This window comes from Quercus lobata, chromosome 8, assembly GCF_001633185.2.
Source record: "Quercus lobata isolate SW786 chromosome 8, ValleyOak3.0 Primary Assembly, whole genome shotgun sequence".
NCBI classification, from domain to species: Eukaryota; Viridiplantae; Streptophyta; class Magnoliopsida; order Fagales; family Fagaceae; genus Quercus; species Quercus lobata.
In genome coordinates, this window is record NC_044911.1 from 10,570,220 (window position 1) to 10,594,892 (window position 24,673).

Below are 24,673 nucleotides of genomic sequence, written 5' to 3' on the forward strand. Positions count from 1 at the left end.
CAAGGTTTGAAATTAAAGTGACCCATGAAGCGAAACTTAAAGAACTGTTGCATAAGATTAATTCTCTTGAAATTAAGTTATGCTTTGATGGTGTAAAAGAGTTCATTAAGTTGCTAAAAGGTAATTCTGAAAGTGAATTGCTTCATTTATATGTATGCACTTCTTTAAGTGCTTGGAGCTTCTAGATGCTTGGAAGTTTTGATGAAGGAAACTTGGTTGTCTTATGTATTGTCATTGATATCTACTATTTTGGGATGGGGTATATAATCCCAAGGATGGGGATAAAAAGGCTATTAGTAAGGTTCTTAACAAGTTTTCCAGATTGCTAATTGAAGAATATATGGTAGATGCAAAAGAAACTAAATAGTAAAGAAGCAAAGACCAAAGGGCCGCACCTTTGCTAATGGCTTTGATTGTTCAGAGTTAGTCAAGAATGGCCTCTAAGGTCGCAAAGAAATTAGATTCAAAATCTAAGGCAGTTTCCAAGCTAACAGAATATAAATATAACCAAAAGGAGAAGAGGATGACACATTCATTGAGGAAGGCACTTGTTGGCTTTGCAATGTCATCTTTGAGGTGGGGCGGCCATGATTGTTGAAGTGGGTGCTGCAGCATAAGGAATGTATTCTGGTGTTCTTCATGGTCTTGGGAATGATGATGATGATGAAAATTTTATTTATGTTTTGTTCACATTATAGGAGAGGGTTCTTGTGGTAGAGTCCTTGGTGCCCCTAGGTCTTTGAACTTTTGGTTTCCTTGTTTCTCAGTCTCATGATCCCGCTTTGTTTGATTGTGAGGATATGCAGGGTATTGTGGAATGCTTGTATCCTTGTCCTTTCAGCTGGTCAGTAATTAATAAGAGGTTGCTTCACTCTGATTTTCTTGTGAAGCATGGTACTCTAAGGCTTCTTTCGAAGGCACTGAAGTTGCTGGACTGGACTCCTTCATTGGTGCTTTGAACCGTGGTTCTTATTCTAGCAATCAAATGATGCAGGGTTGGGCAGCTCTCAAGCAAGGAATTCAGAATGAAGTCAGAATTTTGAATTTTGTGTAAGCATGTTCTCCTATTGTTGAACATATAGAGTGCTATGATCATGTCTTCGTCTTGCTTTTTTCAGTTCATAGTCTTGTCATTATGTCTATATTGAACCTATGGAAATTGCTGGTTTAGGCTTGCTTGCAGTTTCATTACATGACTAACCTTAAGGAATCAATGGCTTTTCTCTATCTATATTTACTGTACATATTTTTCTGGCTTTGGTTAGTGTTAATTTTTGTTCAGCCATACTAGGGGTCCATCTGTTCCCCTACATGATGCATACTTGAGCTTTTGCATAGCAAAAAGCCTTGTAGCTCAATTGGTTGACATCTCCTGATGTTTTCAATAGGGGACATCTAGGGTTCAAATCCCCCACTGCCAACTATTAAATTATCACAAAAAAAAAAAATTGAGCGTGCATAAATGTAGCCTTCTTCACTTGGGGTTCTCTAGTGTATCCTTCCAAACACCTTGCTGATAGACTTGAGTTGTATATTTTCGCATTTAAGTTGTTTGAGTGATTCATACTTATCAAAAGAAAAAACTTGTTAGAGTGATTCTTGTTTGTTTCTCTGTGTAGTTCAGTTTTTATTTTTTTGGTGCCAAATCAGTTTTAGCCTCATGGTTTGACTATATATATTGAAATTTTATTTTTATGTATTTTCACAGAATCGAGAAAAGCTTTTTGGTTTTCTTATGTGGGAAATTTCACTGCCTTGAGATCAGACTCTGCACGAATGCTTCAACTTCAAGAATCTTATTCCCATTTAGCCATTTTTTTGGAGGAAGAGATTGATGAGGATTCTTTGATACTAGACTTTTGTGATGGCTAAACTGCTGCTATTATTCTTGGGAAGGTTTCTTGGAAATCTAATGGTTTTGTCCCCAAGATTTCAAACTGAATTTAGGAACTCTGCAATCATTATTGGATCTTATTGAAAGTGAATGTGATGAAAGCATCAAAAATCGATTTGGCTGCGAGTATTATTTACTGTCAACAGCTTCATGGCATTCTTGTTGAGTGCTCCCATTAGTTATATCTGCACTGTGTCTTCTTTCCTCTGCCTCCAGTTTTTCAGGTATGCTATTTTGTTTAGTTTTTGCTCTAGTTGTTTGGCATATTGGGTTGAATGCTGGAGCTAGGGATTTTGGACTTGGATTCCGGGAAGACTCAATTTCTGTGTTAAACTTGTAATCTGGACTTCAAATAAACTCTATCGGAAATGTTCCCCTCCCATTCTTAGTCAGTTAGTTGGATGTGAGACATGTGGCATTTATTTGATTTTTAAATGCCATGTCTTACATCTCTGTAAAAATTGGATGTAAAAATTGGTGGAAATTGGATTTAATGGGAGAAATCTTATCCCATATACATTATTCTTTGCCAAGCAGGGAGTCTTAGTAATTAGTGGGGAATGTTGAACTAATCCTAGAATATTGTTTCAGTGGAAGTCAATGCAAGCATGTGGTGTGGTTGATCTGGATAGGGAGGTCATCCTTGTAGACTTCTGATTGATAGAATAAATTGTGGCAATCAATTTTGAGAGGCAGCCACTAGTTTTGGGGATTGGGATGGTGGTTGAGGACTTGCAATAATTGAAGGAGAGATTATAGTAGGTTAACATCAAGGATTGGCATTTTGCTCTTATACTTAATTATAGGATTCTGTTAGGAATGAACGCATGAAGTGTGGTCTAAATTTTCATTTTGGTCTCTTAGAGGCCAGTTGGGCTAATGTGCTGTTGAATTCTAAGTTGCGTGGTCTATTTTCTATATTGACTTTGTTTTTGGTGTTGAGGGTACACCATTGTTGGCTATAGATAATATATAAATTTTGTTTGATATTGGTGTAAAAAAATTCAGAAATGTTGTCAATGAGCTCTATGCTCGAATGGTGCCTCTTCTTCTTGTAAGAGCAAGGTCGAGGGTGAGGTTGTGGTTTCAAGACTCACCAGGTACATGTGATACACCATTTATTTTGAAACAAAAAAAGAAAAATTGTGAAATGTTGAAGATTGGTGGTGTGGATATTTACTTTGAACATCTTGATTTTGTGAATTGATCTGTCATAGAGACAGAAAATTGCATAGAATGTTGTTTATTAATGTGGGATAGATGAAGTGAAGAAATACTTCTGGAGGGTTTCTGTGACTAATGGTGTTGCTAAGGTCGAGTAATATATATATATATATATATATATATATTGCTTGGCTGTTGAGATACAATGTTTTAATAGTATGGGCATTTTGAGAACGCTACGAGGGATTCTTAACAAAACAAGAAAGTTCTATCACTACATACTTGTTTGAGGACAAAGAGGAGAGAGTGATAGATAGTTTTGTTGTGTCAATTATGTGTTCTTGTTTTTCACTTCATAAATCGAATTTGAATCTGTGCTATGAGTGAAGAATAGATGATACAGCTGTAATAGAGAAATACTCTTCTAGAAACAGCCAATTTTTTTGAGCTTCTAAGTCTATCTAAACCCTTGTAGCTGGAATAAAAATCAGACGAGTTATGATAAAATGCCTACTACACTAACAAATAATAAAATCCAGTATCACTTGTTAATCTGTTAGAGTAGCTTAACAGATTTGATAATTTGATTTTGAAAATTATTTATCTGAATTTTTTTCAATTTAAGAGAGATTTAAGAGTTCATTGTCACAACTTAGGCCAAAATTCTATGTTCTTTTTTTTTTTCTTTTTTGATGAAAAACATGCAATGTTGACATGTTGTAATTAGTAAGGTTTGTGTTCATGTCTGCTGAAGTTATAGGCTTTGACTTTCTCTTATGAAAGCAAATGTTAAAAAATTTGAATCCACTTTAATGTAATTAAATGTTATATATAAAAATATTTTTTCGAGTAGACATTTATTTATTTTCCATTTTGTAAAATATAAATTTACTGGCTTTTAATATTATATTTCTTTATAATCCAGATCGGTTATCTTCCAAGGTCATAAGACCTTGGTGGCATCACTGTGTTCGAAGATACATTGCCCTACTGAAGCTAATCTTGCCTAGAGATGGTATTACATCTTGTCTTCTAGCTTCTTTCTTTTTCCCTTCTCAATTGTCTGTTCTGTGAACAATATGTGGAATGAAGGGTTTTTGATGATTATTTTGGAACTAAACATGGTATGTGCTACTGAAAGAAATCAACATAGTATTTAAACTAGTAATTCTTAACCTGTGACCCAAGGTGATTGTCCTGTTTAATTGTTTTCTTTCTGATTCAAGTTTCACAGATTGTTGCCAAGGAATGGGAGATTTTGTTTTTTTGGATAGATAAGTATCATTTGCTTAAAGAAAGACCACTTCATAAGCAATGGGCATGAAGCAGTCTAAAGAATTACAAAGAAAGAATTATATACAAAAGACAACTGTATAAATGTCATAATGGAATCACAATTTGTAAAACCCTATGCACGGGACCAATTAAATAAGGAGCTAGAGAAAGTTGTTAACAACTGACTACCATCCTCTCTATTAGGGATATGAGAATCTAAACAATGGAGAAATGAGGCCACCATGTCTAACTCCCAATCATTAAAGTCTCGAATAAATCTAACATCCCAATGCCTCATCTTCCCCAGAACTTGCCTCACCAACATAGACTCCATTGAAGCCTCTGTATTTATGGAGTTCTCATAGAAGAGAAGACAAACCACCCTCAAAGGCTGTTCACCTCACCAACAGTCATGCAATTGGATCCGGTTACCGAGGTTTACATCAAACTTAATATTTAGTAGAAACCTATACCATATCATCTTAATACTCTTCCACAAACCACATCCATGAGTACCTCAAACAGATTTTTTATTTCACCCACCTCACTTCTCTCTGAACTTCAAAACTATCACATGCTTCCACAATTGTGTTACCTCTACCCCAAACCACTGAGGCCACTTCCTCAACAGAGCCTAATTAAAGGTTGTAAGCTTCTTATCTCCAAATCTCCACTTCCTTAATTTCAATATGTTGTATCCTCTCTAGAGGTGGAGTTGCCTCTCTCAATAGATCATTTCCTACCCGGACTGAAGGTCATCTGTCTAGTCTATATTAGATTTCTTTTATATGGTTACATTGAAATAGCCAAAAAAGGAGTGTATAACCTTTCTTTGGTCCAATATTTACCAATGTGCCAAACCTTCCGACATTGAGTAGTGACTACCGCGTCTATCTACTACCTTCGATTTGGCTCAGCCATACGAACCGTTTCGGCCAAAATCCAGAACTTCTCACTAAACTAAACTAAGTAGTAGTGCCAATTTTATAACATCAATAGTAGCATGCATTCCATAAAGAAAATCCCCAAGAACTCCATTCGAAGAAGGCCTTAATACACAATTTTGCATCTTTGACATTTTGTATGAATCATTAGTGAGAAATGAAAAGAGATTCATCTAACTAGCAAAAATTTGAAGGCTAGTAATAACTAACTTAATAAATCTGCTAAAGATTTTATGAATAACTTAAGGCCAGCAAAAAGTTGATTACCAGCATTGATTTTGTAATCCTGCTCTCTAATCTCTTGCATGTTGGCTGCTTTTACAGCAATGCTATTATATTTTATTTGAAGGCTGTGTCTCCAAAATGTATGTTCTAATCCTTCTTCAAACTAGTCTGACCTAGCACGGTCTTTGTACAGGTCCTTTTACAGGCCATGGAAGGACCTTTCATTGGAACTCATTGATTCACAGAAGATGGATGAACTCCATGCTTGTCAAACTCTCTCGAGTCATTTTTGCGAATGGAATTTCAAGAAAATCATTAAGTTTGCAGGTATTATCACCTTTAAATGCGGACAGATCTGGTGTGTATGAATGGGAAAAAAGCATTATAAGAGCTTGAAGGGTGATCACTCCCAAGATTTATTAGTAAAATTAGAGATTCTGGAATAACTTTACGCTCTGAAAGGTAGTGAGCAGAGTGTAGTTGAACTCCATGATTTTTAAGAATGGTGAATATATTAAAACATTAAAATACATGACTAGTACAATGATGGTTGTAAATTGTAAGTTAATGAAGGTGGGTTTGAAACATTATGTTGCAGGCTTACAGCCATCATATGAGAATTACAGAAATCTTAATGCAGCCAGTATTCAAGGATGTCATGGCAACAAAGTTGTACTCGAATGCCAATGTTATTTTAGACTTGGATTTGTTGTAATTCTTGTTATTGATTTATTAGTGGCAAAGTCTTCAAATCTCTCTGTATATACAATTTGTTTTTGTTCTAAATAGCAGAAGCTCTACTACCAAATTGTTGCAAGAAAATGCTTCTAGATAGCATTCCACACAAGATTGATGGTGAAAATATTATATACCTTTGAAAGATATCACCAAATAAATAATAGGAATGAGGAAAAATTGACAAGAAAATAGATACAAGCACACACAAGAGAAAACACCAAGAATTTATGTGGTTTGGCATTTAGCCTATATCCACGGGCATCGACAGAAGATATTTTCCCTAATAAAGGTGGAGAATACAAAATGGTGTAATAGCACCCTCACAAGTCACAATGCCCAAATCCCAATACACCCAAATTGTTCTCTCATACAAATACAAAGTTCTCTCTCAATACAAAAGTTGGGACTCAAACTTAATACAAAGTTTGGGGTTGCACCTAATACAAAGAGAAGTTTTCTCTTCTCTCACAACAACTCCACAAGCCACTTCAAAGAGATCTTTAACTCTTACATTTTGCCACACCACTTCTGAATAACAAGCTCTGTATATTGAAGTGTTGACAATGCATGCAAATGAGAGACATGCAATTAAGGTTTGAGAAAATTCAAGCCGACAGTTTTTAGATTGTATACATTTCACGTTTTTTGAAAGAAGCAATTGTTTTCTCATTTAAATATTTTATTCAAAAGCATCCTAAATGTTTATTTTAATCTGTTAAATTATAGCCCTATTATTATGAGAAAAATTGGAATGCCAATTAAAATCTAAATAAGATTTTTGTGATCCCTTTCAGATTGGATGTCTGTATAGAATGAAATATTTGTTGGATATCTGTTGTACATGATTGGTGTATAATAAAAAATGTAAAAATGATGTTTTAATAATAAATTATCACTTAAAAAAGTTGTACAAATATTTGTCTCTTGTTCAAGAAATAAAAAGAAAAAAACACATTATCTATAAAAAAATAAAATAAAATAAAACACACATCAAATAAATAGAAAGCAAAAGAGTTGTGAAATACAGAGATGAGAATATTTTGAGGACGGAGACCTCTACAGAAGTAGCACGTCCATCCATCCATGAGCCCGCCACAAATTTAAGCCACGTGTGTAGAAAAGATCATAATAAATCCAAATCATCATCTTCGGAATTCTTGGTAAAAATATAATGCATCTGATGATAAGTAGCCACCTGTAGGATTGTCATTCAAATCTAAATCAATTGAACACAACAATAGTAAGGAAAAAAAAAAAAATAATAAAAGGTTAGTATAGTTAAAAGTTAAAACCTGAGTCCCATATTATATCGTTGTTGGCAGGGCATATGGTAAGCACTGGAGAAATTGTTGAAGTCCCTGTAGGCTCGTCTATCTGGGCTACCTGAACAACCAAATCGAAAGCCAGCAAGCATTTATATATTCTGGCAACGCAAGGAGAAATAAATAAAATAATAATAACATTTTTAAAATATAATAAAATTCGTCTCAAGCTCCCAACTAGACAAACGGTACTTATCAGTTATCAGTGAGGGTTGATTATAATTAAGCACATGCACAACATAGGATATTTGGTGTTATAAATCAAATAATTATTATTAGTAGTAAATTAGTAATATGTATACTACTACTATAATTGACTCTAATTTAGTGAACAGATAATAAAAAAAAAAAGGCAGGAATATTGGATTACCTCTCCATTTATAAGCACACTTCTGTCTGGAGTACGGGTAAAAGTCGTCCTCATCTTCTTACAGCTTTCCACTATTAACCACCTCCATTTTGGCAGTATAAACTGATAGTTCTTTGGGCAGAAGTTAACAAGTCTTGGTAGACCTTTGAGTCCCATCCATTGTAGTTGAGGGAGCGTTACATCTTTCTGAACTCCAGCGTCTCCTTCATGTGTGAATACTTCCATTAATTGAGAGTTTTCTATTACTATGAGAATCTTTAGTTCTAAAAGACTATCAGCGATGGTCATGGGGAAGAGATATTTCAATTTATTGCAGTATCTGACATTGACTCTTTCCAGTTTAGGGAAGCATAAAGGTTGGGGATGACTCTCTGATAAGACTTGTTCTTCTGCATTTTCAACAATTAGATGCTCCAATTCGTCACACTTTTCAATTTCAAGAAATTTCAACTTTTGTAAGCTTTGAGCGAGGGCCGGTGTGAAGAGATGCGTCAATTTTTTGCACTCTTTGACTTTTAAATATTCAAGATTGTTGAGATTTATAAGTTTAGTTGCGCCTTTCCATATGCACCTCAGTTGATGTAGATCAATCAACAACATTTTCTTCAATCTTGGGAGTAACAGATCCTGTTGTTCTCCTTTTATAGTAAGAAGCCCTTCAAGCTTAATCACCTCTTGGATTCCTCCACAATTTTTAATTTCTAATTCTTCCAAATTTGGCAAACCTTGCATCAAATCAAATGAAATTGCATTCCAATCGTCCACAGACGAGATCTGTAAATTTTGAAGCTACACATGTACCAATTTAAGTCTCTATTAATTAAAAGCAACTAGAATTCACATAAGTTGTGGCTAAAACCTATTTATACACACAAAAAATCCTTACATGTGAAGTTATGTGGCAAAATGAAAGTATTACAAGTTGTACAACATAATTTTACTATGTGAATCATTAGAAGTACATTACAATTAGTGACAATAGTTTACCTCAAGTAAAACTCTATTACTTTTTTTTTTTTTGGTTGTTGTTGTTGTTGTAAAAAATGAATTTGATTTTGATTAAGCTCAATAATCAAAATTCTAAAGATATTTAAAAGGCTTTTATTTTATTTTAAATTTTAAATTATTTTACAATTTAGTATAATCTTTGGTTTTATAAAAACTTGGATGTATACAATGTGCATTTGTCACGAAACTTGAAGTAATTTTTGTTCTTTTAGTTTTACTATTTGTTTTAATAATTTATATTTATATTACTGAAATATTTTTTATTTTATATCCGATTCTTGATTAAGTCATGCCTTGTATGGACATAAGATTAATCCTATATAATAAAATGGGTCTTAAAAGTCATGATTACACAAAATAGTTATCTTTTTCTAAAACACTCTGAAATAACTAAAATAAGGATTTATCTCATGGCCATATATTCTATTAACAAATCAAGGCTCACGACCCATATCATTTCTCTCATATCTTGTGGAATTGGCCTTCCCAATAAAAGTTTATAAGAAACTTCATGAGACCCAAGCGTGCTCAAATTGGAAGAATATCATTTTTTGAATCCAAGAATTTTGGGTATACATGTGTGAATGAAGTCCCACATTAAATAATAATGAGAAAAATGGGTGATTAAAATAACATAGTTGGATCTTAACTCATAAGTTTAAGCTTTTGGATTAAGTGGTGTTACTGTATGTTATAATAACTACTCGATTCTCTCCCTCATGTAGCCTAACTTGTGAAGCTCAATTTACTAGAAGACAAGAAGCATCAAAAGAGTGAGCATACAAGCTTAAGGGACCCATTGACAAAGAAACCAATATGTTACCTAAGGGAAATTAGATTTGCTAAATAGAAATTCTCTCTATTACAAGCCAAAAGAAAAGAAAAAAGTTGTTCTTCATAGGGGGCTCAAATGGCGACGAGTCAAGACTCACATTTTCTATACATGTAGTTCAAAGTTGACAGATTGATATGAAGCTTGGCATGTATTCTTAAATTGTTGACCTCTGATGAGCTAGTATGTATAGCATGTATTTTGGTCAGTATCCTCACATTTGACAACACTTACAATAAGGAAACTCCTGATTGCTCTTTCCAAAACTTAATCATGAATTATATATCCACAAAATTACTAATCATTCATAGGTCCAACATTCTAAATGCCTAGTAGGAAATCCAACTAAATGACAAATCATATACAGGTCTAGCCATTAAGCACCTTGCACTAATCAAGAAACCTGACCAAATGGCTTGACAAAGGCTAGTTTGCCATTCTTAATAAAGGTCTAGCTGTCTAAGTACTTTGTACTAGTTAGGAAATCTGACCAAATATTTGGACAAACGCTTTTTTTTTTTTTTTTTTCATATATATATATATATACACACAAAAGTTGAAGCGTAGTATTTATTGTTATTACGCTTCTGTTAAGCCACATCAATGGCCACATCATCCACTTATTTTCTACATCTTATTTTCTCTATAAAAATTTTCTTCTTCCTATTATTTATATAAAAAAAAACCCTCCCTCTCCCTATTAGACCACACTTACTATTATACTTCTTCTAACATTTTTCCTCCATGTTTACCTCTTTATCTCCTCACTACTCTTTACTTTTCTGTTGCACTTCTCTCATCATTTTCTCTTTCTTATATTTTGACTCTTCTTCTGCCTATTTTATTTTGTATAAATTTGATATCATTTCTTTAATTCAATCCATATTTTCCCACACAAAAATTGTGAGTACTCTCTCTCTCTCTCATGGTGGATTTTTTTTTTCTTTCTTATAACTCTATATAAGGTTGATAGTTTTTTTTTAGTATGTGTTATGATATTGTATTTTTTTTTTTTTTTTAAATTTCCCATCACGAAGTCTTTATCTCTCTTTTATAGCTTTTTGGGGTTAATACTTAGGGATTTTTTTTTTTTTTTTTTTTTGGAAATTGGAATTTGAGCTTATATCAAAATAAAATCTACATGGCTATGAATTTGAATATGTCTACCAATTGTTTGAGTAATAAATTATTATAAAGTTTATCTTTTATTCCTTTGGTTTAATTTTAATTTTGATTAAGATAACATTGTAATTTTGTGATGAGTTTTGATCATTATAATAATCTCCATAATCCTTAAGAGATGAAAATTTTGAATAATAAATTTGAAACTTATAAATTTTAATTGTATATTAAGCAAATATAAGTTATACGAATATAATTCACCTTAAATAAATATTAATCAAATACACAAAAAATAATAGAATGATATATTTGTTGAGTTAAAAAGAAAAAAGAAAAAAACTTGTAAAAATCTTTTTTTTTTTTCCTAAATAGTCAATGCTTGAAGTAATTGTTACTTTTTCTATATTACACCCCATTATATAATATTTATATATTTTCACACATTGTGTGGGTTTGCGGCTAATTCTAGTAAAAACTAGAAAAGTGGTCAAAGACCTTTTGCCTAATGAATCAAACCTTCTCCAGGCTTCTCATATTGAGTTTCAGCCATAGCCTTTGACCTTCATAGCCTCTGATCTTCGTACTTCATAATTTTCATGCATTGTTAGTGGAAAATTCTAAATTTGTGATGCCCATTACAAATGTTGTTATTATTATTATTATTATTATTACATGCGAGTATGTGACATCGCTTCAATTAAAATTATAACTAGTTTCTTTTAGTATTCCGATTTATTTATTTTGGTTTGTTTACTATTTTCACCTCATGTCCATCAAACAAAAATGGAATTCAAACACCGGTGCACTAGTTTTTGTCCCCAAAAAAAAAAGAAAAAAAAAAGTGCAAAACCGAAGAAAGAGTTCTAGAATAAATAGAATTAGGAAATTACCTTTTGCAGAGCTGGCACATTCGCTTCCACATTAGCAAAAGGTGACAACTTCACTTTAGGACAGTTCACCACTTCTAGCCTCTCCAATGATGGCCAAACTGAAGAACTATTTCCTCCACCCAAACTGACAAGCTCCGGTAAGTTCTTTAATATTATGTTTCTCAACTTAGATAGCACGCTGTTGTTTCCATCCCCATCATCTCCTCCTTCTTCATGGCCAAATACTTGCTTTAATTGAGGAAGATCTTCTAATGTTAGACTTTCTAGTTGGGGAAGATCTCGAGCAATTGATAGACATTCCAGATTTCTGCAATTCCATACCTCAATAGTCTTTAATTTTGGGAAGCCTGTAGTTTGATGGTGACTCTCTATTTCGCAATCCCCAACTTCTCCTTCTCTGTTCTGGCCGAATACTTTCTTTAATCGAGGAAGATCTCGTAATTTTAGCCCTTCTAGTTGCTGAAGACCTCGAGCAACTGATATAGGAAAGATATATTCCAGTTTTCCGCAATTCTTTACCACAAGAGTCTCTAATTTTGAGAGACATATTGGTTGACCGTGACTCTCCAATATCATTCCCTCCTCTGAAATTATTTGCTTCATTTCATCGCATCCGATAATATATAGTTGTTTCAGCTTTTTTAGACTTTGAGCAAGGGACGGCGAGAAGAGACTGATCAATCTCGGGCATCGACGTGCGTCTAAAACTGTGAGATTGCTGAAGATTTCATTCTGGTTGGGCCCCTCACATATTGTTCTAAGACAGCTCATTAACATTAGATGTAGTTCGACCAAATTGCCGAATGTAACGGTATGATTTCCCCCAATTGTATCAAAAATGCATTCCATCTCACAAGACTCAATCCAAATATATTCCACGGTACGGAACAAAGACTTCAATGCGTTCATTGAGGAGGCATTCAAATCTTTGATTTCTAAGGTTCTTGAGTTAATACATTTTAAACTATCATAGCCGTAAGGTGTCTTAAGATTCCAGCTTGAGCAGCCAATCAATATGAAATATCTATGCAAGTCCGGGAAAACAAAGCCTTTGGGTAAATGATTCGAGTTCAACTTTAGAGAGAGATTAACCAAGCGGGGTAATGAGTTCAACTCTGATAAGTTAGGGTTGCTTATTTCTGAGGTTCTCCCTTCAACATCCCAATTCTCGAAGCTGCTACTAATGATTAGTTCTTCTAATTGGGATAATCTTCGTATCACATTTGGCGGAATCTGTTTCAATTCACTTGCGGTCAAATCTAGCATTTTTAAACTCGTCATTTCCCCTAATTCACTTGGCAATGCAACCATTCGACAACTGTTAAAGCATAAAGTCTCAAGTCTCTTTAACTTTCCCAATGAAGAGAGGTCATCACTGAAATTGCAACCATTCAAATGTAAGGTTCGAAGGTTTGTCAATAATTTTAGTGATTGTGATGATAAGATTTTGTCATGTAGTGTCAAAACCTTGAGACAATTCATCCCTTCAAACAATGTGTTAGGAATCTCTTCTTTTTTTTTTTTTTTTCCGAAATGTAACAATTTCATAGGGACATTTCTACCCAATAACAAAATGTTGAGTCTTGGACATACCAAGTTGTCGGGAAGTTGTTCAGTGTTGTAATCGATCAAGGAGATTGCTGTGGCTTTTTCTAAGTTTGTGTTTCTCTCTAAACGAGTGTAGGCTCTTAGCTTGAATTCATTTTTCCCTTTTGATGTTATCCATAAGCCAATATCACGAACCATGTCATGCATCTTCACAAATCCTTTTTCTGAGCCTTCTAGTAGTAAAGAAGAATCTTTGAGGCTATTGATTGCTGCACGCACTTGGCTCCTTGCTTCATCAAGTGAGTGAAAATCTTCATCTTCCTCTAGTCCCATGGCATATCTAGTCAATTCCTCAATAGGAATATTATAATCTTCTGGAAATAAAGAACACAATAAAAAGCATAACTTGGTTTTGCGTTTTAATTGATCATAACTCCACTTAAGACATGCATAAGCATTTTTTTCTTCATCAACACCTTCAATATCAACAAGTCTAGACTCTCTTAGTTGATGCATTGCCGCATTCCAATCATCAAGAGATTTTCCTATAAGAGCCTTTCCTACTGTAATGATTGCTATAGGCAAACCTTTGCATTCTTTAACAACTTTAAGTACCACATCATTCAAGTCTGCGCAATCATCAACTATAGCAATTGTTTTCATCAAAGCCAGTGATTCTTCCTCCACTAAGAAATTTAAGGGAATTTTCCTTTGACAACGCATTAAATTGCATATATGCACACTTCGTGTAGCCAAAAGAATCTTGCAACCCCTGTGATCATCACAAGATGGAATTCCAAAAGCTTTTAAGTCGACATCTTTCCAAATATCATCAAGGATTATGAGGATCTTCGTTACACTCTTTATTCTTAAGCATATTCGATTCGCTCTTGCAGTATCACTCTCCTTCTCGTGATCTTCAAATGTCAACTTTAAACAGCCTGCAATTTCACCATGAATTCTTCTAACATCAGGTGTCTGGGACACAACAGTCATCACAATGTCATTGAAAATATTCGATTTTTTGACTTCCTTGTATACTTCATTCACCAGGGTTGTTTTCCCAATCCCTCCAATTCCATGCAGTCCAATCCTTTCATTGTTATCATCATGCAATGCCTCCATAATTTGTTGGAAAGCCAATTTTCTAGATTCAAACACCTCGAAATCACTAGATGAAAAGATCTCTATGCCAGGAGTCGGAGCACGATGGGCCACTTTGGAAAAGTTGCCCTTATTTTGAAGCTCTTGAACAACGTTTGTCTTCTGTATGGCTTCCTTACATAACTTGTATTGCTGAATCCAATTAGGACACCAGTCGTTACAGAACCTCAAGTTTCCTTGTACTTTATTTTCCAAAGCCTGTACTTCTTTCATGAGCTGATTCACATCTGTCAACCACCCTTCTACATCCTTCTCAACAACCTCAGTGTTCATTGCAGCTAGCTTGATAGCCTCTTCCACCTTTTGTTGCACTAACTGCAGGTCTTTTGTTGCTTTGGTAAGATCATCAACTATTTTCTTGAAACGGAACAAATAACCAACATGACGTACGACGGGCTTTGCTGTGCATTTTACAACTTCAGCTGCAACGGAGCCCGTGCATCCCGTCAATATGTCCATCCTATCTGAAATAAAAGACTGTTATGCTTCTTAAACAGGGAACACGATTAAAGACAGTGAAAATTTCAAAAATTAAGGTATACCTCGTTGACACACTAGTGGGTAAGTGATAAGGAAACAGACTCAAACAGTTGCCACCAACTGCGCAATAAAGTAAATTGAGGAATTAATTGCACTTGTTTACAAATCTCCTTGCTATTCACCTGTCAAGATGAAAAAAGTTGGTAAGAGATTCTTTCTTCCGTTTTTTAATTTTTTGGTTTTTATATATATAAAAGGAATTGAATCATCAACTATAGCAATTGGTATCAAGATTACTCAAATGTAACGTAAGAATGAAGAGATTATTACTATAAGTCTATAATGCTTCTCTTTACATGGACACTACTTTCCTCAATAAGCGGAGTGCACCAGTGGTAAGACATAAATGATCCAAAACAAGCTCAATTAGTTTCCTTATTTTATCTCTCAAAAAAAAAGGTTTGCTTAATTTAATTGCAACTAGCCAGTTTTAATTAATCAAGCTCCACTGTCTTTTTCCTCCAAAAAAAAAAAAAAAAAAAAAATAGCCGCAGTATATAAATGTTATTTAATGGGGTATAATATATTAAATTAACAAAATTAACAATTACTTCAATTATTGTTTATTTTTTTTAAAAATATTTCTAGAAGTATTTTCTATCTTTACAAATATATCATTCTATTATTTTTTGTTTGTTTGGTTAAATGTTTTTTAAGGTGAACCGTATTATTCTCACTTTTGTTGTAGTGTATTATATTTGTCTAATATACAACTAAATTTTATAGTTTTTCAAATTTATCATTTCTTAAGGAATGAGGAGATTGAGGAGATTATCATAATATTCAAAACTCATCACAAAATTACAGCATTATTTTAACCAAAATTAAAATGAAACCAAAGAAATAAAAGATAGACTTCATAATAATTTATTACTCAAACAATTGGTAGGCATATTCAATTTCATAGCCATGTAGATTGTGTTCTGATATAAACTCAATTTTTTATTTCCAAAAAAACTAAGTATTAACTCAAACCAAAATTCAACTAAAGCTATAAAACGGAGAGAAAATATTTTGAGATGGAAAAAAAAAAAAAAAAAAAACACAATACCAAAACACATATTTATAAAATAAAAATAAAAAACTATCAAACTTAATTAGAGTTAAAAGAAAGAACAAAAATCCACCGAGAGAGAGAGAGAGAGAGAGAGGGTACTCACAGTTTTGTGTGGGAAAAATATGAATCAAATTTATAAAAAAAAAAAAAATGGGGAGAAGAAGTGTTAAAATATAAAAAAGAGAATATGATGAAGTGTAATGGTAAAGTAGAAAGTAGTTGAGAGATAAAGAGACAAAGATGGAGATGAAAGATTGAAGAAAGTGTAATAGTAGGTGTGGACTAACATGGAGAAGATAGTTTTTTTTTTTTTTTTAATAGGGAGAAGAAAAGTTTAAAAAGGGAAAAGAAGAGGTAGAAAATAAGTGGATGATGTGGTTGCTGATGTGGTTTAATGGAAACGTAACAACAATAAATACTACTTTTCAACAAAAAATCCCTTTTAAGAAAATTTCATCAATCTCTCTAGAGGATTTTTTTTTTGCTATTTAACATGATTTCTGGAATAATTTCATTAGTTAGCATGTTTATGAAACATATTTGTAAACTAGAATCTTGAGTTTGTGGAACTTGAGATTGCTTATCAAACTCAAGCCTTTAAGGCTCAAGTTCCATGTGCTGGTAAGAGATGATGTGGAAAATTATTCACGTGGAACTTGAGTTCCCTAAAGCACAACACTATTTCATCCTAAACTGTAAAACCAACACGAAGAAGATAGGTTTTTTTTTTTTTTTTTTTTTTGAATAGGGAGAAGAAAAGTTTAAAAAGAGAAAAGAAGAGGTAGAAAATAAGTGAATGATGTGGTTGCTGATGTGGTTCAATGGAAACATAGCAACAATAAATGCTACTCTTCAACAAAAAATCCCTCTTAAGAAAATTTCATCAATCTCTCTAGAGGATTTTTTTTGCTATTTAACATGATTTTTGGAATAATTTCGTTAGTTAGCATGTTTATGAAACATGTTTATAAACTAGAATCTCAAGTTTGTGGAACTTGATATTGCTTATCAAAATCAGGCCTATAAGGCTCAAGTTCCATGTGCTGGTAAGAGATGATGTGGAAAATTATCCACGTGGAACTTGAGTTCCCTAAAGCACAACACTACATTTCATCCTAAACTATAAAACCAAAAACAAGCCCAAGCTAAGAGAGAGAGAGAGAGAGAGAGTCGGACCAAAAACAACCCAAGCTACATACATCAACGTTGCTTGCCGCCGCTCTGGTGCCGAGATCGAAACCTCAAAAAAGAGGTCCGCTGCTTTGTACCGTGGGGTTATGTTTTGATTTGGGTCTGGAGAAATGAATATTTCTCTAATTTTTGGGCTTGGGTGTTTGAGAAATGGGTTTGGATGTTCGAGAAATGAGAAGAAGAAGATTTGGAGAAAGAAGAAAGCAGATTGAAGAAAGAGAAGAAGAGATCTGGAGAAAGAAGAAAGATGGAAGAAGAAAGTTAGAGGAAGAAGAAAGCAATACACATGGATTTTTATGTTCACCTCAGTTTTTCCACACTTAGAACTCGAGTCTTAAAGACTTGAATTCCTTCAAGGAACTTGAGCACCTAAGGCTTGAGATGCTAGTTTGCTAAAATGTTTAAAAAACATGCCAACTGAAAAAATAGTTGCTAAAATAATTCTAAATGGCAAATTTCTCCCCCTCTTGAGGTATAAAGAAACATCGATCCTCAAATTATCTCCTTGAGCTCTATAATAAATATAATGTATATTATAAAATCTCTTTTTCACCCTTGGATTATCTTTTATTTTTATTTATTTATTTATTTATTTTAATTTTTGAAAGCCCAATCAAACTTCATTCATTTAGAAAGGAGGAGTCAAAAAACAAAGCATCACGAGCTGGTGGTGGCGATTCTTCTAACCACACAACTTCTTCATCTAATACATTGGCGTAACGTGCTAAGGAATGGGCCACAGAATTGGCACTACGTTTAATACAATTAAAAACCACACGGTGAAGACCTGCTGTTAGGCAGCCAATATCATAATAAATCACACCCAAGCGAGACCAATTTGGATTATCATATTTCAATCAACCCTTTCTAATTTTTTGGAAAAATCAAGTAACCTAGGGATGAATAATTATTTCGTCAATAAGCCAAAGACAAATTAAAAACATTATTAATTAACAAAGAAAAAATAGTCAACAAAAATAGGATAAGTCAAAGACGAATCACAGATTTTGATCAAATATGTTAATAATACTTATCGCATAGTTTAGGGGTAAGACTCTCGTTTCCTAAAATTTTGAGATTAATGTCAATTTTTTTTTTTTTTTTTTTTTTTTTTTTTTTTTTTTAAGATTGGTGTAATTTCCCTTAATTTTCTACTCTAGGCTATACTGTATATACCAAGGAAAAATGATAATGCCAATAACGACTTATGTGCAAATATACAGAAGGCAACTACATCCACAAGCAAAGCCCTAAAGTTTTTTTTTTTTTTTTTTTTGAGAATCAGCAGAGCCCTAAAGTTAAGAGGTCTATAAATATATATAGACCATCAGGAATCAACGGGCAAAATATGTTTGATGCCTATTTATTGCCTTTATAGTTTTATGTGTAGCAAAACATGGTGGATCTAAACCAGGATTAAAACATGATTTCATCGTTGGTGTCAGAACATTCGGTGTAAATAGTTTTCAATTAGGGACCAACATTCCCCATTTCCTTCATATTTTGCTTTTGGTGACAAAATGGTTGTACCTTTTTGGATTAAAATGACCTTGCTTAGCAGTGCAAGATAAGAGTTGCAGTCTTGTAAATAAAAAGATATTTAATGCTCCAATAGAACAATGCCTCAAATTATTCATTCTCCATCGTAGAAGTTGAATATATCTATACTATATATAAGAAGATCCCTCTTTTTGGATTGGACTTTTATGTAGTTTAAAAATACTTTTATTAATGAATGGTAACTTCTCTTAAAAATAAGGTCATAAATGTCAAATAATAAATTTTATTTTGAATTAAAAAAGAGAACTCCTAAAATTTATGATTTTTTTTTCCTTCATGTTCATCTTTTTATTCCCTAAAATTTATAATTTTTATTCATTTTTCATCCGAATAAAAGTAAAACACCTCAATATAAAAAATAAAGAAAAAAAATTAAGATAACTCCTAAAATTTAGCTTCCTTTTCCCTTACGTTCATCTTATTTTTTCTTATCTCTAAAGTTTATCTTTTTTATTTGATTCAAAAATAAAAATATATATTTCCAAATTATAATATATGTAAATTATTAACTTTTATCCCAAAAAATAAAAGAGCCTCTGGGCACTTGCAACGCACATGCTAAGAGGCTACTGTACACACACACACACACATACATTGCGCGTCACACGCACGCACACACACACACACACACACACACATTGCGCGTCACACGCACGCACACACACACACACACTTTGCGCGTCACACGCACGCACGCACACACGCATACACACACTTTGCACGTCACACGCACGTGCGTGCGTACACACACACACACTTTGCGCGTCACACGCACGCACGCATGCACGCGCGCGCACACACACACACACACGCACGCACTTTGCGCGTCACACGCACGCACGCACGCACACACTTTGTGCGTCACACGCACTTTGCGCGCGCGTGCACACACACACACACACACGCACGCACGCACTTTGCGCATCACACGCACTTTGCGCGTGCAATAATGCTCTTTTTTATTTATTTGTTTTTGTGTTTTTTAATTTAATGAGATAGAAATAGTGTCTTAAGTTTTAGGTTGAATGGAGAACATAAAGGAAAAAGCCTAAAATTTAAGAACACTAAATTACTCTTTTAACCGGTTTGTGTTTTTTAATTTAAAATTATTTAACTAAAAGATAGGGGGTATTTTTGAGAGTTTAAGAATTTGTGTGAGGGTATTTTAGTACGCAAAATGTTAAACCTAAACAAGGAATGCTGTTATTAATAGTGTAAATAAATGAATGGCTTCAACATTGTAAATTCTGTTATTTTAGTACACAAAATGTTGAAACCCAAATAGAGAATTTTATTGTTAATAGTATAAATGTTGAAACCCAAATAAGGAATCCAGTTATTTTAGTACATAAAATGTTGAAACCCAAACAGGGAACCCATTGTAGAAGTTGAATCTATATTATCTATAAAAGGATTCCTCTCTTTGAACTGAACTTTTATATGGTTTAAAAATACCACTAAACCTTACGTTTAACAAGAAAAAAAAACTTAAGGACAGCCCGTTAAAAATATATCTCAAACTCCACTTAAAATGCCTATAAAATATGATACTCTCCTACTAATCCATGTTTTCAAAACAAATTTATCCATTTTTTTTAAAGGGAAAATTATGACACTAGACCAAAAAAAAAAAAACTCATTGCACGTGCAAAGTATATGTGATGAGGCTAGCGTGTGTGTATGTGTGTGTGTGTGTGTGTGTGTATTGTGTTGAGAGAATCCAAGTTATCAATAGTTCCAAATGCACCATCACCTTCACCCAAATACATTTTTTTTGAAGTAAAAAATCCTAGAAAACTAAATGAAGGGCTTTAAGAAGTTGGAATCTTTGACCTCACATGGCAGTTTTTATTTTTTTTTGGTTTTTATGAGCTTCACACATGGCAGTTTATAGATCTAAAATGTATCTTGTACATATATCCTATATTGTTAGAGAATAAAAATAATTTATAAAAGTTTAAAGTATTTGCTGTTTTTGTATAAGGTGTATATATATAATTTGGTTATTGAAAAAATTTTAGGGGTATTTTTGGCATTTTGTAGCCCCATTTTTTTTTTTTTTTTTTTCATTTTGTAGCTTTTGAGGAGAGGTATTTTGGGTATCTCAGAGTTATTTTTATCATTTTAGATGTTTTAGGGGTGTCTTGGAGGTTTGAAGATATTTTGGTAATTTTAAAGGTTTATGGGCATATTTTTGGAGATCTTAGGGGATATTTTAGTCATTTTAGAGATTTTGGTATCTAGGGGATATTTTGGTTATTTGGAGACTTCATGAATATTATGATTATTTCAGAAGGTTTTTGTTGTTTTGCAAATTGGGGAGGTATTTGCGTTATTTTCGAGTTTTTTAGGTAGTTGAGGAGAAATTATTATTTACATCAAGAGGACTGCTGATGTAGTTCTCCCTAACCAATAAAATAATTTCATTTATGAAAATGTACGTGTGAGTTTCTTAATCAACACAAGGAAAAAAAAAAATACCAAATGATGTCACATTTGCATAAATAACAACATTTTATTGGTTGGAAGGTCAGGAATGACCACATCAGCAGTGTTCCTGGTAGACCTAATAATTTCTCGTAGTTGAGGGGGAGAATTTTGATCATTTTGGAAATTTCATAGATATTTTGTTCAGTTTGGAAGTTTTGGAGTATTTGTGTCATTTAAAGATTTCAAGAGGATTTATTGTCATTTTGGAGATTGAGTTATTTTAATTAGTTTTGTGGTCACAAGGTTATTTTGGTCAATTTAATGGTTTATAGATGTTTTTGTCAAAGATTCCAAAGTCATATCAGTAGGACATGGTTTGAGTCTAGTAATCCAATGCACTAGACCCAAGCTTTGCCAATATGAGTAACAAACCAAATGTGATAATCTTATATTCTTATATACCTAGGATGTGATTCCATGGATACCAATTTTCACAAACTAGACTCCAATATAGGGATAAGTGTATGACTTTATTATGCATAGGGCTCTCTATGGGTTAATTGAAGTTGGTTTTAGGGTCAACCAAGCAATAGACCCGTTCATGGCACATTTAGATTTATCCAATTGGTGTTGACCGCATGTATACGACTATACGAGTCATCAATTACCACAACTTAGGTGTTCTGACAATTGGATCCGTTCGAATTGTCTTAAACTTGGTGGCATGGACTAATCGTGGCAAAGCAACCATATTTGATAGAGACTCGTTAAATCTGGCTATGATCTCACCATATTTGACAAAAATCTCACCATATATGCGAAGAATGGCACTATTTTGGTCAAAGGTGGAGTTGGAGTCAAAATTGAAGTGGGATTTCAGAGGAGGAAACCCTACATTGATTCGAGATAGTTGAGTTTGCTTGGGACAGACCCACCATCGATCGACCAAGTGATCGGATCGAACAACCTGGATAGGATATCACTAACTACGCAAAATAAAAATTTATTGTTTCACGAGAACAAATAAATAATTTGATGCACATTCTTGAATTAAATTAAATTGACAAGTATAATAACGTAGAGAAGGCATATTATTATCGTTCTCCTAAGAGCAATGAGATGGCTTAGATCTGTCACTTTTCATTTACTTACTCTGATCTTTAACATGGCCGAATATATCTACCTTTTTTTTACTGTCAAAAAATAAATAAATTGGATGAATATAATTTCAATAATTACCTTAATTGATCTTCAACGTCCCCTTTTCTTGTTTTACTTGTATTTTTTTCTTCCCCTTTCTGTATAGACAAAAATAAAATGAAATGAGTGTGGAGTACAACATACGATCGAGTTAATTCAGGGCCGTGGCACCAGAGGAAATTAAGTAACATGATTAAAGAAAGTAGAATAACTGTGTTAAAATAAGTTGAAATTTAGCATACCTTAGCCTTGTCTATTCAGAATCTTGCATATTCTCCAACCACTTTGAAAGATGGATATACGTACTAGCAGTAAACTCAGTCACAGCGACAACATTTCAACTAAAAATAGTTACACAAGGAGGAAGAAAACTTTTCACTACTTCAGCCTTCAAACTTCTCAGGAAAGAAACCAAAATGCCAGGAGGATTAATGCTTTAGGAAATAGTAATACTCAGCCAAAACAAAAGGCTTTTAGGGAATGCCCTATTTTTGTGTAAGCCTATTTTTCAAAAGCAAAAGCGAAAACTGGTGGCCCCACTCTTCATAGTGGATTGCCAGCCCACGGTGTGGAGCTCTTCTTGTCGGTTATCTACAAAGGGAACTCTTACATATGTTGTCATTAATTAATATAAAAATTTATAAAACAAAGCAAAACGTTGCAAATATAAATAATATAATTAAGTTGAAACTGAAATTATTAATCCATCAAATATATTCCTTTTTTCTGGCCTATACAATGTGTCAATAAATACTTTTTTTTTTTTTTGAGAAACTGTGTCAATAAATACTTGATAAACTAATATTTAGTGAAAGATTATTAGTTCTGTGATTTCTTTAATTTCTCATTTCCATTCTAATAAATAAATAAATTTTAGAGAAGATGTGAAAGGGTTTCCTTTTTTACATTAACAACGACGATGAAAATTACTATTAGGGTCCTGAATCCTGATAAAGGTGACATTATTTCCCACTGGATTTTCAAACGTTTCCATACGGTTTCATTATTATTCAACACAACTTTATAGGATTCTTTTGCCAGCAGTGTAATTGACTGACAATGTCATGTCTTTCTAAAAAAAAAAACAAAAAAACTGACAATTTCAAGTTAAGTGAAACTACCTTGCACCTTCGTTCGTACCTAGAAATAATTAATAGACTGAGCTATGCATGTGGGAAACAGAGGGAGTGGGGACTCGAAAAAATCACCTACAAAGTGCATTATTCATAGTCAAGCCAGTAATTTTTTACTTACTATTTGTCTTAAAAAAACAGTAAAAAGTACAAGTTATTTCCCTTGGAGAATTCTCAATTCTTGGACGCCTGCCAAATGAAAAATATTGTTCTGCATGGGCCGTAAAAGCACCATTCAACATGGACCTAAAAGTGAATGGTAAATACAGTCCTAAAATTTTGAAATTTTCCTTTATATATATATATATATATATATATATATATATGAATTAGACCAATGATATTCTTAAAAAAAATTAATTGGTCTAATAATTATAGAAACATAATTATATATTTCACAATTTTATTTTTATTGTAAAATGTACTCTTATATCTATTAAATTTTTGATAAAGTTTGGCACCAAACATGTTTGGATTTATCGTTTTCAACTTGTTATGTGGCAATTAACAAGTTATTGACTCATAAAAAAAATATTGTCACTAAAACTACACATGAAATGTCTCTTTAGTTGCTACATAATGGGTTAGAACAAGATAACTTCAAATATGTTTTGAGCATAACTTATTCTTCTAAGTTTTAGATCATTCATATTTTTGAAAATTTCATTAGTTCATGCTGAAAGATTTTTTGCCTATTTTAGTATAAAATTTGATAATTTGTACTAAAAATGAAAGTTTTTAAGAATTTCACTATTAAATGGTAAAAATGAATTTTATTTTATGAAAGATCGCCATCAAACATAATTTTGATTGAAAATACTAAGCTTTTTTTTTTTTTTGATGTGTGTATATATATACTTTGTCAAATGAATGAAAAGGGGGGGATGGGGTAGGGGGGGATGGGGTGGGGGCGACCATTTGTGACTAACTTCTTAGGACGTGACCTCATAGGACCTCAAAAAAAAAAAAATACATACCTTGTCAAATAAAAAAGTGTGTACTTATGTATGTGTATATAATAAAAAAACGTGTATGTATATATGTGTATAGAGAGTTGTCTTGATAA

The 24,673-nt window shown here is 33.1% G+C and overlaps 1 protein-coding gene and 1 long non-coding RNA gene across 5 annotated transcripts in view; one reads left to right on the forward strand and one right to left on the reverse strand.

Annotated features, from left to right (window-relative positions):
• The first annotated feature begins 470 nt into the window (after positions 1-470).
• On the forward strand, positions 471-5,924 carry LOC115955103. Its single transcript, XR_004084026.1, has 4 exons — positions 471-1,050; positions 1,709-2,118; positions 3,984-4,073; positions 5,696-5,924. It is a non-coding gene; the product is annotated as an uncharacterized LOC115955103 (long non-coding RNA).
• A 1,169-nt stretch (positions 5,925-7,093) lies between these two features.
• Positions 7,094-24,673, reverse strand: part of LOC115955713 (disease resistance protein At4g27190-like) — a 44,969-nt gene continuing 27,389 nt past the window's right edge. For 3 of the 4 annotated variants that reach the window (XM_031073983.1, XM_031073982.1, XM_031073981.1), the window contains exons 5-8: positions 11,785-14,662; positions 7,933-8,721; positions 7,533-7,623; positions 7,094-7,435 (exon numbers count right to left, since the gene is read on the reverse strand). In XM_031073983.1, coding sequence (XP_030929843.1) covers positions 7,383-7,435; positions 7,533-7,623; positions 7,933-8,721; positions 11,785-14,662 — 3,811 coding nt within the window. In that variant the 3' untranslated portion in view covers positions 7,094-7,382. Of the gene's footprint in view, positions 7,436-7,532; positions 7,624-7,932; positions 8,722-11,784; positions 14,961-15,038; positions 15,159-22,513; positions 22,573-22,716; positions 22,937-24,673 lie in introns of those variants that run through there. The other variant, XM_031073980.1, reaches the window with a different exon arrangement.